The following is a 16,911-nucleotide window of genomic DNA, read 5'->3' on the forward strand; positions in this document are numbered from 1 at the left end:
GCCTCGCCACCTAGAATTGCTCCACTTGTATCGGTTTAGTCACCAGCAAATAATTTTCTTTGTATTCAAACAGTGATCTCCAGTAATATACACATATACACATGTACATGAATGTATGAACACTTGACGACGGTATCAAGCCCGAAACCGGTCTATGGCGAATAAATAATAATTGTAACTGGTAACGGAAATTTTTCTACAGGTCATGTATATACCCAATGACCTGGACAATAAACTTATATGATATATACATTTCAGCTATGCACGCTTTGGTCCTCATACGTGTTTCAGCAAGCTGTGTGACACATATTACAGGGCTATTACAAATGATTGAAGCGATTTCATGAATTCACTGTAGCTCCATTCATTGACACATGGTCACGACACACTACAGATACGTAGAAAAACTCAAAAAGTTTTGTTCGGCTGGAGCCGCGCTTCAGGTTTCTGCCGCCAGAACGCTCGAGAGCGCAGTGAGACAAAATGGCGACAGGAGCCGAGAAAGCGTATGTCGTGCTTGAAATGCACTCACATAAGTTAGTCATAACAGTGCAACGACACTTCAGGACGAAGTTCAACAAAGATCCACCAACTGCTAACTCCATTCGGCGATGGTATGCACAGTTTAAAGCTTCTGGATGCCTCTGTAAGGGGAAATCAACGGGTCGGCCTACAGTGAGCGAAGAAACGGTTGAACGCGTGCGGGAAAGTTTCACGCGTAGCCCGCGGAAGTCGACGAATAAAGCAAGCAGGGAGCTAAACGTGCCACAGCCGACGGTTTGGAAAATATTACGGAAAAGGCTAAAGCAGAAGCCTTACCGTTTACAATTGCTACAAGCCCTGACACCCGATGACAGTCAAACGCTTTGAATTTTCGGCGCGGTTGCAACAGCTCATGGAAGAGGATACGTTCAGTGCGAAACTTGTTTTCAGTGATGAAGCAACATTTTTTCTTAATGGTGAAGTGAACAGACACAATGTGCGAATCTGGGCGGTAGAGAACCCTCACGCATTCGTGCAGCAAATTCGCAATTCACCAAAAGTTAACGTGTTTTGTGCAATCTCACGGTTTAAAGTTTACGGCCCATTTTTCTTCTGCGAAAAAAACGTTACAGGACATGTGTATCTGGACATGCTGGAAAATTGGCTCATGCCACAACTGGAGACCGACAGCGCCGACTTCATCTTTCAACAAGATGGTGCTCCACCGCACTTCCATCATGATGTTCGGCATTTCTTAAACAGGAGATTGGAAAACCGATGGATCGGTCGTGGTGGAGATCATGATCAGCAATTCATGTCATGGCCTCCAGGCTCTCCCGACTTAACCCCATGCGATTTCTTTCTGTGGGGTTATGTGAAAGATTCAGTGTTTAAACCTCCTCTACCAAGAAACGTGCCAGAACTGCGAGCTCGCATCAACGATGCTTTCGAAATCATTGATGGGGACATGCTGCGCCGAGTGTGGGAGGAACTTGATTATCGGCTTCATGTCTGCCGAATCACTAAAGGGGCACACATCGAACATTTGTGAATGCCTAAAAAAACTTTTTGAGTTTTTGTATGTGTGTGCAAAGCATTGTGAAAATATCTCAAATAATAAAGTTATTGTAGAGCTGTGAAATCGCTCCAATCATTTGTAATAACCCTGTACTTTAACAATATGTAGAGAAGAGTCTGCCATGTACTTGTTGTAAGCACCTGATGTCAAAGGTGAAGCCTCCTACCTTTTCAGATGACTGAGTTCGTTCCTATAATTTCAGTAAAATTGGGAGAGTTAGTAGCTCCCTACTGTCGCATTCCAAAGAAGAATCGAAACTTTTCTTTCGTATATGTGGCAGTGGAGCTGAACTCTAAATTTATTTCTCTTACTTCTCTGCAGAGAACTTCCATGAAGTCAGTGTCACTAGCATTTGTGAAACATTTCTTAAGTGATGTTGGTCATATGGATAATGTTGTATCACATAATGGACCTGAGTTTAACTTGCGCCATTGGACGCGAACTTCAAGACTCTGAACGATAAAAACTGTTTTTATTTCTTGCTATCAAATTGCTTTGAGTCCCTTGGAGCACGTAGTGAGTGAATTGAGAAAGGTTTGCTAGTTACACCGTCATCGAGAATACTAGACTAGGGACAAATATCTGAATAGTTTTCAAGAGCTTCAACGAGCTACCCAAGAAATCAAACTCAATGTCACTTCCTCTTGCACTGGAAAAATAAACAGCCACCAGACAGAGTGAAGGAGTTAGTTCCTTTACCATCACAACCACGGTTATTTTATTATGAGGTGGCTGATTTAGCACTCACAAAAATCAAGAAGGTAGCCGGAAAATGTACGAGATCGCGAAGATCTCAAATGAATATAAAGGAGTTACATGTGGGATAAGAGTTATTAGTGAAACCATCTGTCAAACAAGGGAGTGTCGCTCAACAATAAATTTTTCTTGGTGTATTATAAATCTTTCCGTATTTAACGAATTGTGCTTGTGCTGAATGTAAAATTGTACTAGTCATTTGGTCAGTGATAATAAGTGTGTATATTCATGTAAGATTGGACTTCCACGAGAAGAGTAGTAATTTTAGGGCAAATACGAATTATGGTGTACATATTCATGTAGAAACGAATTTCTTAGAGAAACTGATTAAGTGTTAGTGTAAGTACACGTCGTGAACTTGAGTTTTCATAGTGACAGTTTTGCACACTAAACGACGACCAAAGAGTATACATTGAATTGGGAACTGGAGGTAAATTAGAAGCATGAATGAGGTGGAAACAGAATTCAAAATGTGTGTGAGGAAAGATGCGTACAGTGGTAAGTACCTTCCGGTTATGTGAAGGGATAAAGCTATCGACGACTCTTGAGACCATCAAAAGAGCGTCATGAGGAAACCAGACTATCGTCAAGTTGGTCGCAGCCGGCGAAGGAGCTGCGTGGTTGGTGGCTTCACAACACTCCGGTGACGCCAAACGACGCTTGTCGCCAGTGCGTAATCCTGCCTGCAGAAGTATTCCCAGTTACGACATCGAGGATGTCATTTGGCGCAGCATACTAATCGCAGCTAACAACAGAAATCAGGCTGGTGAACCAGTGTTTAAAGATCCTCGAACCAGTACAGCATCGTCGGTCAAACAGCTGTACAGTGACGTGACGTGGAGCCTGTGCTACTCTGCTTCTCATTCAGCTGAGACGCAAACTGCTTCTCACCGCCTAAGCCTCTGGGTACCAGGGGAATCTCCGCACTTGGCTGCTATCCCGGCGGTACAACGACGAAGTTCTGGGTATCTCTGCCATCACCAGGGTGCCAACAGAAGACCTCTAAACTCTGAGCCCGGGAGCGTGACGCAGCCCGACGTCGCTCTTGTCGCCGCCGCTAGCCACACTCTCCACGGCCAGTATTCACAGGAACCTGGCGACGGAGCAGCAGCAGCGAGACACGGCAGTCAGTAGTCGGAGGCCGCCACCACTGGGACGTCACCGTGACATGCTCTGCGCCCCCCACCAATGTTTGTAGTCGATCCTCAACAAAGAAGCCGCAGTAATCATCAGTTGTCCCTTTTCAACTGCCCGAACTTCTTCCCTCAGAACAGAGTCGTATCCCACACTAAGCTATCAGAGGCGTACTGTTGCAGTTAATTTTCTTTGCGTGCCTTCCTGTAAGTATTAATATAGGGTATATTTTTGTTGCTATATTTTTTGCTATGTTAAATTTTCTATTCATACAGAGTTTTCTTACCCATTAAGTTTAGTATCTTTATAACATGACAGTGTCATACTGTTACTATCAAGTGTTTGAGATCAGTCGAAACAGATCCATTCGAATAGCAGGGGAAATGGAGGTGGAGGGGAGGCATGGAGGTTTAGTTTAATTTTTTTTATAAACGATACGATTTCCTCTCCTAACACAACTGACTACTGAGATGAGTAGTGTTGTCAAAATCGTTCTATATTGTTTCAGAAAAGCAAATACCGAACAATATTGTTTCTATTGTCTATGTAAATTTGACTACTTCGTATCTACATTTCCTAGAAACTGGTACAATAAAAAATTGATCATTACGTAATTACAATGCCACGAATCAAATATTACTAACAAATGAGAATGAATATACAGGTTCCATGGTATTCTTTCCTTTTGTGTTTACACTAGCTTTACTTGTTAGAGTGGCAAAATCGTTGCAGACCTTCATTCAGCGAATATTTTGGGTACCTGTGGTGTATTACTGTGCCTCTGCAGTGTCACTACATTTGTGTTTGAAGTGGCATGTATGGAATGCTACGCAGTGATGAATATTTGTTATTTTCTGTCATAGACTAATGGTTAATAAGGAACCAGATCAGTGATGAAGTGTTAAGTACTTTTAAGTAAGAATGGCCTTTCGACACGAGATATGTTGAGGTAACAATGAAATTTTGAGTCTGAAGGGTTCTAAAAAAGGGTCTTAAGTGCAAATGTATACATATATAATAAGATTATGATACACGTGCATTCAAATCGTTACCTTAAAAAGGCTATCACTAATTGAACTGCCCTGAATTAGTAAGGTGCAGCATGTCCACATCTGTATAATTATTATGTTTAACATATTATGAAATGGTTATGGACTGATGCTCAGTATTCCACTGTTTTCTCCGTTATTGAACGATACCTTATTACTCTCAAGGTTCTCCACAGTACGGAGTTTGTTAGGATCGTGATTTGGGACCAAAGAGAGTGCTACGCTGCCCATTTACATCTTTATATTTGCCTAATGTTGGGGAGTTTCTCCAAAGTGATGATGAAAATGCCTATGGAGTATGATGAATATGCTCTTGTGGCTATGAATGCTTTTCGGATTCTACTTTCAGTACAGATACGACCTTTGTTCCTTAGGGATTTAATGAATTGTTACTGCTGTGAGAACCACAAAATTACTAGTGTGTTTTGCAATACAAATGGCTGATCTATGATTCTGAATCATGATGTCCTGTAACGTGAATAATTATTATGATTTGTGCACACAGATCTGCTAGTAGGCACCGATGTCATAGTGACACATGTCATTTTCGTTTTGAGCTCGAACTATAGATCTGAAGTAGAGTTGTGTATCTGATGTAGCTGGTTGTGGTGTGTAGTAGAGTACTTTCCGATAGTTTAAATGGAGCAATCATTCGTTGTGCATTGGACCGAAATTGATTCTCCTAACTCTTTACTTTGAACCTAAGCCTTTCAAATGCGGATGGAATGGGCTTGGTGTCTCAACTTGTAGTTCTCACATTGAGAACTTATCATTATTTTACTTGAGTTCTAATAAACAATATTAATTAAACTAAGTTGTTTCGTTCTAGTTATTAGATTTGTTTTCATTTCATTGAGAACTTTTACTATGTGATGCTGTAAGCAAAACTTCATTCATTTCTGTAGTATTCCCTGATTTACCATTTGTAAAATTACCTGCTACAATAACAATTTTTCTTTGGTGCTATATCGGTTCCTGATAGGTTTTATTTGCTAAGTAATTCGTTTTGTTTGACATATTTTATCAATAAAGTGTGTAATTTCTCTTGCTCATATTTCACGTAATTATTCCGGAATGCTCAAGGGAAGAACTCACTTTCCTCAGATATGTGCATGCATACTATACATAGAGAGGGACATCAGAAAGAATGTTATAAAAACTGAAGCTTAATGTCCAGTCTAGTGTCGACTAATGGAGGATCAGAAGTACTGGCCAACTTACTAGGTCACTGCAGTTATATCCAACCAGGACTGCTGATGCTGCATCTATGTGAAACTCTTCAGCTGACAAGACTTCAAATGCATCTGGACAACACACAATTGATTGGCTAGCTGCAGTCCAGCCAGGTGACAGTGACAGGTATCACCTACTGGAGACGTAATTCTACCGATGGCTCGTTATTCTCCCATGGTGTCTCTGCCTTTTCAAATTGGGCCATACGTGGGGCAGGATCTTTAGGTCTCTAAGAGCCTGGCCGCAATGCATTATGATGGAGTCACAACTGCTGTTACTTCATCTGTCACGGGGTTTTGGATTGTCGGTGGATGAGACATCTGGGTACTTCTGTCATCTCCCTGAGTCGGTCCACCATCCACAAGATGCTCTCCCTTCTACCCACTTACGATAGACCTGTACCACTTCTTCCTGTAACTGTGTTCATGATTCAGTGAATCATCCGCAAATTGAAAGGTAAGTGCATCTCCCACAAAATGTAGCCATGATAGAATTACATTCCACTGCCAAGTGGTATGTGTGGGACAGTCTTTCGTGGATTAATCCATTTTACCTCCACTTGTGTGACAGTGTGCTGTATATTTTGTTTTTATTTCTCAGTTGAACTTACAGGTCTTTATTGTACATAATTATCCTTATTTTATCATATTATCACTGCAGTTACTTTGTTCAGTGTTTTTCTTTTTCTCAATATTTTCTGTTTCTAATTTCCTTTTCATTTATTGTGGTAATATTATGCACTCAGTGGATAAACTGGTATATAGAGAAACTAGCCTCTTTAATTTGATTTGTTATTTTGCTAAGTCACGTTACAAATAATTTGTAGTTTTTCTTAACTGTCCAGATAACTTGGTTTGTCATAGTGTGGCCTCCTACACAACAAACCTAAAATTGACGTATCAACTTCTTTCTTCACTATTTTTCTCCAGTATTTCTTATGTCTCATTGATATTATTACTTGTTATCTTAATTTTATGTATTCATTGTATAAACTCATATATTTTCATCTTATTTGCAATGTGAGTTCACTTTTTTTATTAGAGGTTGGGCCCTTATGTCTCATTGATATTATTACTTGTTATCTTAATTTTATGTACTCATTGTATACACTCATATATTCTCATCTTACTTGCAATGTGAGTTCACTTTTTTTATTAGACGTTGGGCCCTGAAAGCCAAACTAATTCATTGTAATTCACAAATCTTTTACCTTGACACACAATGAATATTAACGTATTTTACCATTTGTGGATGCAAAACTTTATATACCTTCAAGCGACATGTTTTCTCATCTTAACAGTTTTGTACATGAATGTAAAAGGATTACATCAGATCTTTGCCACAGAGAGGTTGGTTTCTGAATGCATGTATATAGGAAACATCTTTGGGCTACCAGAGTTAATACTGTTCCCAGTACATGATGTCATTTTTTTCTGGCTTACTTCATGTCAGGCATGCGCTTTTCTCTGGGTTGTACTGTTGTCAGTGGTGATGTGGAGGTTTACATTTGGGATGCTGTTTGCTCCATCTTTGCGTAATCTGGGAAAGGTAATATTTGCTCAGCCATTTGTGTTTGCTGCAATTGCAGAAGTATGAATGACTCGGCTTAAAGATTTGTCATTTTGTCAAGTATAATGTAGAAATTCAATTCACATTTAACACAACATTGTTTGGGCAGTTATTTCTTGAGTACCATACATCTACTCAAGAAAAAATTACAGCTGTTTTCAACATTTTAAATGTTAATGCAGAAGCTATATCTCAGTTTGAAATTACAATGAAATGAATACCCTTAGCTACATACAGGCGTTGATGTAAGTCAACTGGGACAGTTGAAAATGTGTGCCCCAACCGGGACTGAAACGCGGGATCTCCTGCTTACATGGCAGACGCTGAATCCATCTGAGCCACCGAGGACACAGAGGGTAGTGCGACTGCAGGGACTTATCTCTGGCATGCCTCCCGTGGGATCCATATTCGCAACTTACTGTCCCGCACTATATTCATAGTGCCCCTGCCCATCATACTCATTACTCGCGGCTTTACCGCCGATTCCCGTAAGAGTTCGGGCACTGTTTGCGCATGCGCACGGAAGAAGATGGTCAAATGGCTGGTGAGCCTGAACTATATACATATGAAGTTCCGCATATATATATTGTTCAGTTTGCTAACGTAGTCTTATGTTTTTGTACTCGTACCCAAGTGATTCTTAGTTTAATGGTGTTTGAACAGAGATATGTTCATACTTTTAAAATTTAATCTTTTAATGCCCATGCTTTCTTAGTTAAAATGAGGGAACTAAACGGAAACAGGTTTTTCATTGACTTAATCCTGGACCATCTTATCTTGGTTTGATGACAGAAAACCTACTGAGTACAGGCATGCTCACACACAGCGGTGTGATTTTGAGCCTGCTCATATGGATTGCTACTTGCCTGATACATTTTATGAGTGCTTAACAACGATTTTAGGAAGAGCCACATAATTTATTTCAGGTCAACGTGGATCAAAGTGTTACATCACAGGTGTGGTGGGAGAGCAAAGCTGAGTTTTGATATCTTTACTGCTCAGGTAAGAATTAATATCAGGGCCAAGAGCCGGCTGGTCTGGCCCAGCGGTTCTAGCGCTTCAGTCTGGAACCGCGCGACCGCTTCGGTCGCAGGTTCGAATCCTGCCTCGGGCATGGATGTGTGTGATGTCCTTAGGTTAGTTAGGTTTAAGTAGTTCTAAGTTCTAGGGGACTGATGACCTCAGATGTTGAGTCCCATAGTGCTCAGAACCAGGGCCAAGAGAAAACAATGTTCGGGAGTTTTCAGGGAATGGTGAATAATGACCTATTTCTATATACGTTCTGATTAGTATTGGTAACGAGAAATGCTTTCCTATACGTCAATCAATATCAAAGCCTTGTTTGTTGAAAAGTTGTCAATCCCATCTGCTATATCAAATTCCTTATTGTATGTTTAATATTGTTTTAAGAAAATTTTGTACTATTCTGCAAAGTTTGAACAAAAACCTGGTAAAACTGCGAAAAATGCAAATTTTAACATAAATGGAGGAGGTGGCCAAGCCTACAGGTTGCACTGTTGTGTTTGATCACGAACGGCGCCTTTCAATTTCGACAAACGTTACAAAAGTCAGTCGTGGTCAGAATAGGGTTCTTTGCAGTTGTGAGTGCATTATGTTGGAGCTAAGTGGATTCGAAAGTTGGAAAATTGTTGGTGCTCGTATTGTGGGTGGGTTCATAACCAAGACAACCAAAGTGTTTGGTGCTTCAAGAGGAACTGTATCGAAGATTTATATCACATACAGGGAAAGTGCGAGACCATGGTCTTATAAGTCATAAAGCTGATGAATGTGTGTGCTGAGTGATCATGGCCAGTGGTTATTGAAGAGGATTTTGACGAAACATAAGAGGACGGCAGCTGCAAAAGTCAGTGCGGAACTAAATGTCACACACAAGAAAGAACGTGAAGGAGCCTCCATCAACAGGGAATTGCAAGGCGAACTGCAATTTCAAAACAACTCACCTATGATGCAATTGCCCGTAACAGGGAAGGTGGCGGTGAAGCAGTAAAACCTGGGCTAGGGAAGAATGAAAGAATGTCATTTGGTCGGATGAGTCAAATGGCTCTGAGCACTATGGGACTTAACATCTGTGGTCATCAGTCCCCTAGAACTTAGAACTACTTAAACCTAACTAACCTAAGGACATCACAAACATCCATGCTCAAGGCAGGATTCGAACCTGCGACCGTAGCGGTCACGCGGCTCCAGACTGAAGCGCCTAGAACCGCACGGCCACACCGGCCGGCTGGATGAGTCTTGTTTCACACTGTTAACAACTTCTGACCGAGTCTAGGTCCCAAGCGTGAAACATGGCGTGGACTACCATATTATGGTATTCCATAGGAATTATGGAACCATTCTGGCTGATCAGTTACATACCATGACCTAATGTTTGTTCTCCAATAGAGATGCTGTGTTCCTAGATGACAGGGTCCCTCTTCACACAGCTCGAATCGTCCAGGACTGGTTTTGTGAACATAAGGATAAATTTTCGCATCTGCCCTGGCCAGCACAGACAACAGATCTCAGTACTATCTACTTTGGAGAGTAGAGAGCGCAGTTGCTACCGACCCCCTTCATTTTTACCTGAACCTGCCAGTATTTTGGAGTAAGAATGGTGTAAAATTCCCCTGAGAACCATACACGACCTGTATTTAGCCATGCCGAGATGAATGGAAGTTGTTTTGAATGCCAACGGTTTTCTGGCACCGTATTAAGCATGTTAATGTGTTGCGTTAGTCGCGTTTCCATAGTTTTGTTCGGCAGCGGTACATTCATAGTGATGTGCAGACATGTTTCATATTCAGAAAATTCCACAGCCATATACTCATAATAAGCTACACAGATTAAAGATTACACAGCAATCACGAGTAAAAATTTCCATTCTACATTTGAAAGAATACGATGAAACATTGCAAAGTTAGAAATTTATAGCAACAGGGACAAAGGTTAAAGCCATCATTTGCTGCACACAATTGCAATCTCTGGCGTAATGAATGTCGTACACGCCGCAGTACATCTGGTGTAATGTCGTCGCAGCCTGCCGCAATACGTTGTTTCATATCCTCTGGGGTTGTAGGCACATCACGGTACACACGGTACATGATGGCCACCACATTGAATATCTATTTGCCTGACATGTCGGGACACACTCTATTCCACTCCGTAATTGAAAACGGAAGCCACGTGTGTGCGTGTACCTCACCCCTCATGGTAATGTACATGTGCGTCAGTGAAAAAGACCAATAAAAAGGTGTTAGCATGTGGACGTAATGTGCTGTTCCAGTCTCTTCTGTTCCTAAGGTCCATCACCGTTCCCTTTGGATCCCTACGTAATTCGGTGATCTCCGATACACACTGTCGAACAGCGGAGTGGTACTCAAGCGTCAACTTCAGGTTACAATATCTACGGATGTAATTAACATTTTACAATTCAACTAACGTCCGCCCCGGCAGCTGAGTGGTCAGCGTGACAGACTGTCAATCCTAAGGGCCCGGGTTCGATTCCCAGCTGGGTCGGAAATTTTCTCCCCTCAGGGACTGGATGTTGTGTTGTCCTAATCATCATCATTTCATCCCCATCGACCCGCAGGTCGCCGAAGTGGCGTCAAATCGAAAGAGCTCCACCAACCGAACGGTCTACCCGACGGGAGGCCCTAGCCACACGACATTTCCATTTCCAATGCAACAAACGGCACTGATTACGTATTTGCTTATATGTTAAGATGTGCTAACAAAACTAACGTGGTTCCATTTTAAAAAAAGGAAGGTTTGTGTTAAAAAACATACTTCCGTGCATTTTTGTATGGTTTGTATTAAACAATTACACTAGACCCTCTCCTCACGTTCGGTCTGTGGAATCGGTTCGTTAGTATTTGATGTGGTTTACGGAATATATTCAGCGGTAACGTTAGGTGACTCACCATATATATATATATATATATATATATATATATATATATATACAGGGTGAATCACCTAACGTTACCGCTGAATATACAATGACTTTTGAACACTATTGAGGTAAATACATTGTTTGTTCTCTATCAAAATCTTTCATTTGCTGACTGTGCCTATCAGTAGTTAGTGCCTTCAGTAGTTAGAAACTTTCATTTAGCTGGCAGTATTGGCGCTCGCTGTATTTCAGTAGTTCGAGTAACGAAGATTTTTGTGAGGTAAGTGATTCATGAAAGGTATAGGTTATTGTTAGTCAGGGCCATTCATTTGTAGGGCTTATTGAAAGTCAGATTGCGTTGCGCTAAAAATATTGTGTGTCAGTTTAAGCACAGTCATTTATAATTTTTCTGAGGGGGCGTTTCATACAGTAATCAGTCGCTGAGTACAGAATAAAATATGACTAGTTTCTAAATCAAAATAGTGAATTAATCGATGAACTACGACTAACGCTTTATGAAGAGTAACTAGGTGTTACAAACCTGAGGATGATCAGATGATGGCGAACGTTGGTCACTAGTTGTTGGTACAACTGGTCGTCAGAGCCATCTTCGTAGGATGTTTCTGCCATTTGAAGTGCTCTACCTACCATGTAGGAGTCCTGGACTTCAGTATTTTGTTGATGACCATAATCATGTCGTTCATCTGAAAGTCCCTCTCGCCACTTGGCCATAGTCGCAACATTGTAGTTCAGAACGTGAAGCTCGGCGGTCACCATGAGCATGAGCCTAAAGAAGAGGACGTCTGTACAGAGGGTGACGAGGCCGCTGAGAATGACGCAGTAGACCTCTATGATGTAGAGTATCTCGTAAGTGGGCGACGCCTGGACGTCCAGGGGCAGCCAGACAGGCAGCGGCAGTTTGCGCGGGACTTCCCCGGACTCGCCCGAGGCTGCGAGCAGCGCGCGGGACACGAGAGGGGCCGCCAGCCAGCCGACGGAGGCCACCATCGTCGACACCTGGACAGCAAAGTGTGCACCACACCTCTACGTTCCCCTCAGAAAATGTCTGACACCGTAATACAAAAAATTAAAATACAGACAAAAAATTTATTTTTGTAAGAAAATGAAACGCCTACAGCTGTCCTTATGATCTCATTTATCGTGTAGCTACCAGTTTCAGCGCTTCAGTGCTCCATCCCCAACTCTTAGTTGATGCTGAAGGGGCTGTCTCGATACATTTATCTACATCTACACCTACATTTATACTCCGCAAGCCACCCAACGGTGTGTGGCGGAGGGCACTTTACGTGCCACTGTCATTACCTCCCTTTTCTCTTCCAGTCGCGTATGGTTCGCAGGAAGAACGACTGCCGGAAAGCCTCCGTGCGCGCTCGAATTTCTCTAATTTTACATTCGTGATCTCCTCGGGAGGTATAAGTAGGGGGAAGCAATATATTCGATACCTCATCCAGAAACGCACCCTCTCGAAATCTGGACAGCAAGCTACACCGCGATGCAGAGCGCCTCTCTTGCACAGTCTGCCACGTGAGTTTTCTAAACATCTCCGTAACGCTGTCACGGTTACCAAATAACCCTGTGACGAAACGCGCCGCTCTTCTTTGGATCTTCTCTATCTCTTCCGTCAACCCGATCTGGTACGGATACCACGCTGATGAGCAATACTCAAGTATAGGTCGAACGAGTGTTTTGTAAGCCACCTCCTTTGTTGATGGCCTACATTTTCTAAGGACTCTCCCAATGAATCTCAACCTGGCACCCGCCTTGCCAACAATTAACTTTATATTATCATTCCACTTCAAACCGTTCCGCACATATACTCCCAGATATTTTACACAAGTAACTGCTACCAGTGTTTGCTTCGCTAGTATATAATCATACAATAAATGATCCTTCTTTCTATGTATTTGCAATACATTACATTTGTCTATGTTAAGGGTCAGTTGCCACTCCCTGCACCAAGTGCCTAGCCGCTGCAGATCTTCCTGCATTTCGCTACAATTTTCTAATGCTGCAACTTCTCTGTATACTACAGCATCAGCCGCATGGAACTTCCGACACTCTCTACTAGGTCATTTATATATATTGTGAAAAGCAACGGTCCCATAACACTCACCTGTGGCAGGTCTGTAGACGTCTCTCCATTGAGAACAACATGCTGTATTCTGTTTGCTAAACACTCTTCACTCCAGCCGCACAGCTGGTCTGATATTCCATAGGCTCTTACTTCGTTTATCAGGCGACAGTGCGGAACTGTATCGAACGCATTCCGGAAGTCAAGAAAAATAGCATCTACCTGGGAGCCTGTATCTAATATTTTCTGGGTCTCATGAACAAATAAAGCGAGTTGGGTCTCACACGATCGCTGCATGCATCAGTGACCAACATAACTGGTCTACATCGACTATCTGTAACTGTGATGTAAAAACTCCAACCATCAAGGGAGTTAGGACAATCACTTCTTAAACAATGCCTACAGTACAAGATCAACACTCTCTCCAAGCTTCAAGTTTCTATCCATAGCGATTTGGGCTGGACAATGATGAGTCAGCGGATCAGTCTGACCCTATTTCAGTCCCTTAGGGGTTGAACTTCCAAAAACAATGAATCAGTTTTTTTTTCATCTATAACCGAGAAGCCAAACACCAAGAATTAGCTTTAAAAATGCTTTCAAAAAGAATTATATTCGTAAAAAATTTCATCCCCTAGTTTACGCCTTACGGGCTGAATTTACAGAAACAGTGACATGCTTTTGTTTTATTTCCAACAGAGCAGCAACATACAAATTTTCACAGATTTAGCGCAAAACATGCTTGCATAATCAAATAGTTCCATAAAAAGTTTCATTACATGTTTCACGCCCACACGGTTTGAATTTCCAAAAGCACTGAAGCACGTACTTTTTTATTTCTACTGAGGAGCCAAATTTAAAGTTTCATATATTTAGCTTTAAATGGTTTAATAATAAAATATGTTCATAAAAAATCTCATCCCCTATTTCACCCCCATAGGGATTCAATTTCCAAAAACACCGAAACACATTTTTTTTACTTGTAACCGAATAGTAAAAAACAAATGTACATAGATGTAGCTTTCAAATACTATAGTAGTTCTTTAATAAAGATATATTTTCAATAAAATCTTCGCCCACTGTTCCACCCCGATAGGGCTAAATTTACAAAAATGCTGAAGCACGTATTTCTTTATTTCTGACTGACAAACCAATTACTAATTCTTGTAGGTCTAGCTTCAAAGCTGCCTTAATAGCCACATTTTTCAAAAAAACACTTCATCCACTATCCCCCCCCCCCTTAGGATTGGAATTTCGAAAAACCCCTTCTTAAACGACGCCTAGAGTATAAAATCCACGCCGAAACTAAATTTCAAGGTTCTATGCTTAGTTGTTAGGAGGTGATGAGACAGTTAGCTTCAGTGAGTCAATCAGTTGGGACTTTGCCTATTATACAATATAGAGATTACCCAGGTGTTCGGAAAGTAACTACGCAGTGCCATGTTGCGGTGTGCTAAGTGATGACTGATATGATTGTCAATTATTAACACAACATTTTCCATTGTTTGACATATCTTAACCATATTTGACCAGGTATTTGTATTTTTGTTCGCAGGTCTGGTTTGATTCAAGACCAACGTCTTGTGTGACATGAAGGTGACCCAGATCATTACGCTGAGGATTGAACAAAGAGTGTTTCTTGTGGAGCATGTGTTCTGCAATGGAGACAAGTTTACCTCAACAGTAGAAGCTGCATTTTCAGCAAAGTTCCCTGGAATGAAGATGCCTAACCGCAATGCTGTACGGAACCTCATCGCCAAGTTTTGAAAGACCGGAAGCGGTCATAATGCTCCAAAATCAGGCAGGCTATACACATCCACATCCGAAGGTGGCGGAGGTGCAAGACGACTAGCTCAGCAGGCCCATGCATCCGTGGGCTCCACCCACAAGATTCTCCGGACGTCCATGTATCCTTACAAAGTTTCAGTCGTGCATGAACTGAGGGACACTGGTTTCTCTCCTTCAAAAATGGCTCTGAGCACTATGGGACTTAACATCTATGGTCATCAGTCCCCTAGAACTTAGAACTACTTAAACCTAACTAACCTAAGGACATCACACAACACCCAGTCATCACGAGGCAGAGAAAATCCCTGACCCCGTCGGGAATCGAACCCGGAAACCCGGGCGCGGGAAGCAAGAACGCTACCGCTTGACCACGGGCTGCGGACTTCTCTCCTTCCTGCAGGGCAGTAGTGAGGGGATTCTTGACACAACGTTTTTCACGGATGAGGCATGGTTTCATGTCTCCTGTTACCTGAATAGCTAGAATAGTCATGTGTGGATTATGGAGAATCCGCATGAATTTAAGGTGACCCCATTGCATGATCAGAAGGTTCGTGTTTGGTGCACCGTGACTCGTAAACGCATCATTGGGCCGATCTTCTTTCAGGACACCATAAATGTAGAACGGTACTGCATTTGCATTCTGGAGCCCTTCCTAGGTAAACTGGATGAGTTCGAAATTGAGAATGCCTCGTTCCAACAGGATGGGACGACTGCGCATATCGCCCCCAAGGCGATGAACCTTCTAAAGGACATATTCGGCGACCGCGAGAAATCTGAATGGTGCGAAAATTGGCAGTTAACCCTACATAACGCAAAGTGTGAGGTCATCCACATGACTGCTAAAAGGAATCCGTAAAACTTCGGTTACACGATAAATAATTCAAATCTAAAGGCCGTAAATTCAACTAAATACCTAGAAATTACAATTATGAACAACGTAAATTGGAAGGAACAAATAGAAAATGTTGTGAGGAATGCTAACCAAAGACTGCGTTTTATTGGCAGGACACTCACAAAATGTAACAGATCTACTAAGGAGACTGCCTACACCACGCTTGTCCGTCCTCTTTTAGAATACTGCTGCGTGGTGTGGGATCCATACCAGATAGGATTGACGGAGTACATCGAAAAAGTTCAAAGATGGGCAGCATGTTTTGTGTTATCGTGAAATAAAGGAGGGAGTCTCACTGAAATGATACAGGATTTGGGCTGGACATCATTAAAACAAAGGCGTTTTTCGTTGCGTCGGAATCTTCTCACGAAATTCCAATCACCAACTTTCTCCTCTGAATGCGAAAATATTTTTAGTTCAGTGGAGCATTCTCTACGTCCTGACACACATTTTGCACGCTGTTACGGAAACACCCTGTGCACGCGGAGCAGAGACGAATGGGAAGTCATTCTACCGTCTATATGGACCATGAAACGGAAATCAACTGACACAACGACTTTCACAAAGGATACATTGTTAAGGTCAATTGCGTTGGAATGAGCATGCCGGAAACAGCGAAGTTGGTCAGCTGTTCGGAAGCTACTGTCGTGAGAATGTATGGAAAGTGGTTTAAGAAGGCGAAACCACGACTAGGCGACAAGCTCTTGGACGTACATGCCTCATCACACAGCGTGAAGGTCAGAGGCTCTGTAAAGCAGTACAGGCGTGATGTATGGCAGATCTGACGATGAAGTACAATGTTGGTGCAATCGCAAATGTTTCAGAACACGGTAATTTCTAAGAATGATTGCCTATCGAAGTCGCGGGGTTCAAACAATACATATCGAACATGCGATCGTAAATCGATCATGCGACTCTGGTGGCGGGCGTTATGAGTTTGTTTAC

General features: G+C 42.0%; 1 protein-coding gene across 1 annotated transcript in view; it reads right to left on the reverse strand.

The window, feature by feature from the left end:
• The window catches only part of LOC124783869 (odorant receptor 43a-like), a 30,149-nt gene extending 18,283 nt beyond the window's left edge, over positions 1-11,866 (reverse strand). Inside the window, exon 1 of the mRNA XM_047254055.1 lies at positions 11,739-11,866. Within this exon, the coding sequence (XP_047110011.1) occupies positions 11,739-11,848 (110 nt within the window). The 5' untranslated portion in view covers positions 11,849-11,866. The remainder of the gene's footprint in view (positions 1-11,738) is intronic.
• Between the last annotated feature and the right edge of the window lie 5,045 nt (positions 11,867-16,911).

The sequence above is a fragment of the Schistocerca piceifrons genome, chromosome 1, assembly GCF_021461385.2.
Source record: "Schistocerca piceifrons isolate TAMUIC-IGC-003096 chromosome 1, iqSchPice1.1, whole genome shotgun sequence".
NCBI lineage: Eukaryota > Metazoa > Arthropoda > Insecta > Orthoptera > Acrididae > Schistocerca > Schistocerca piceifrons.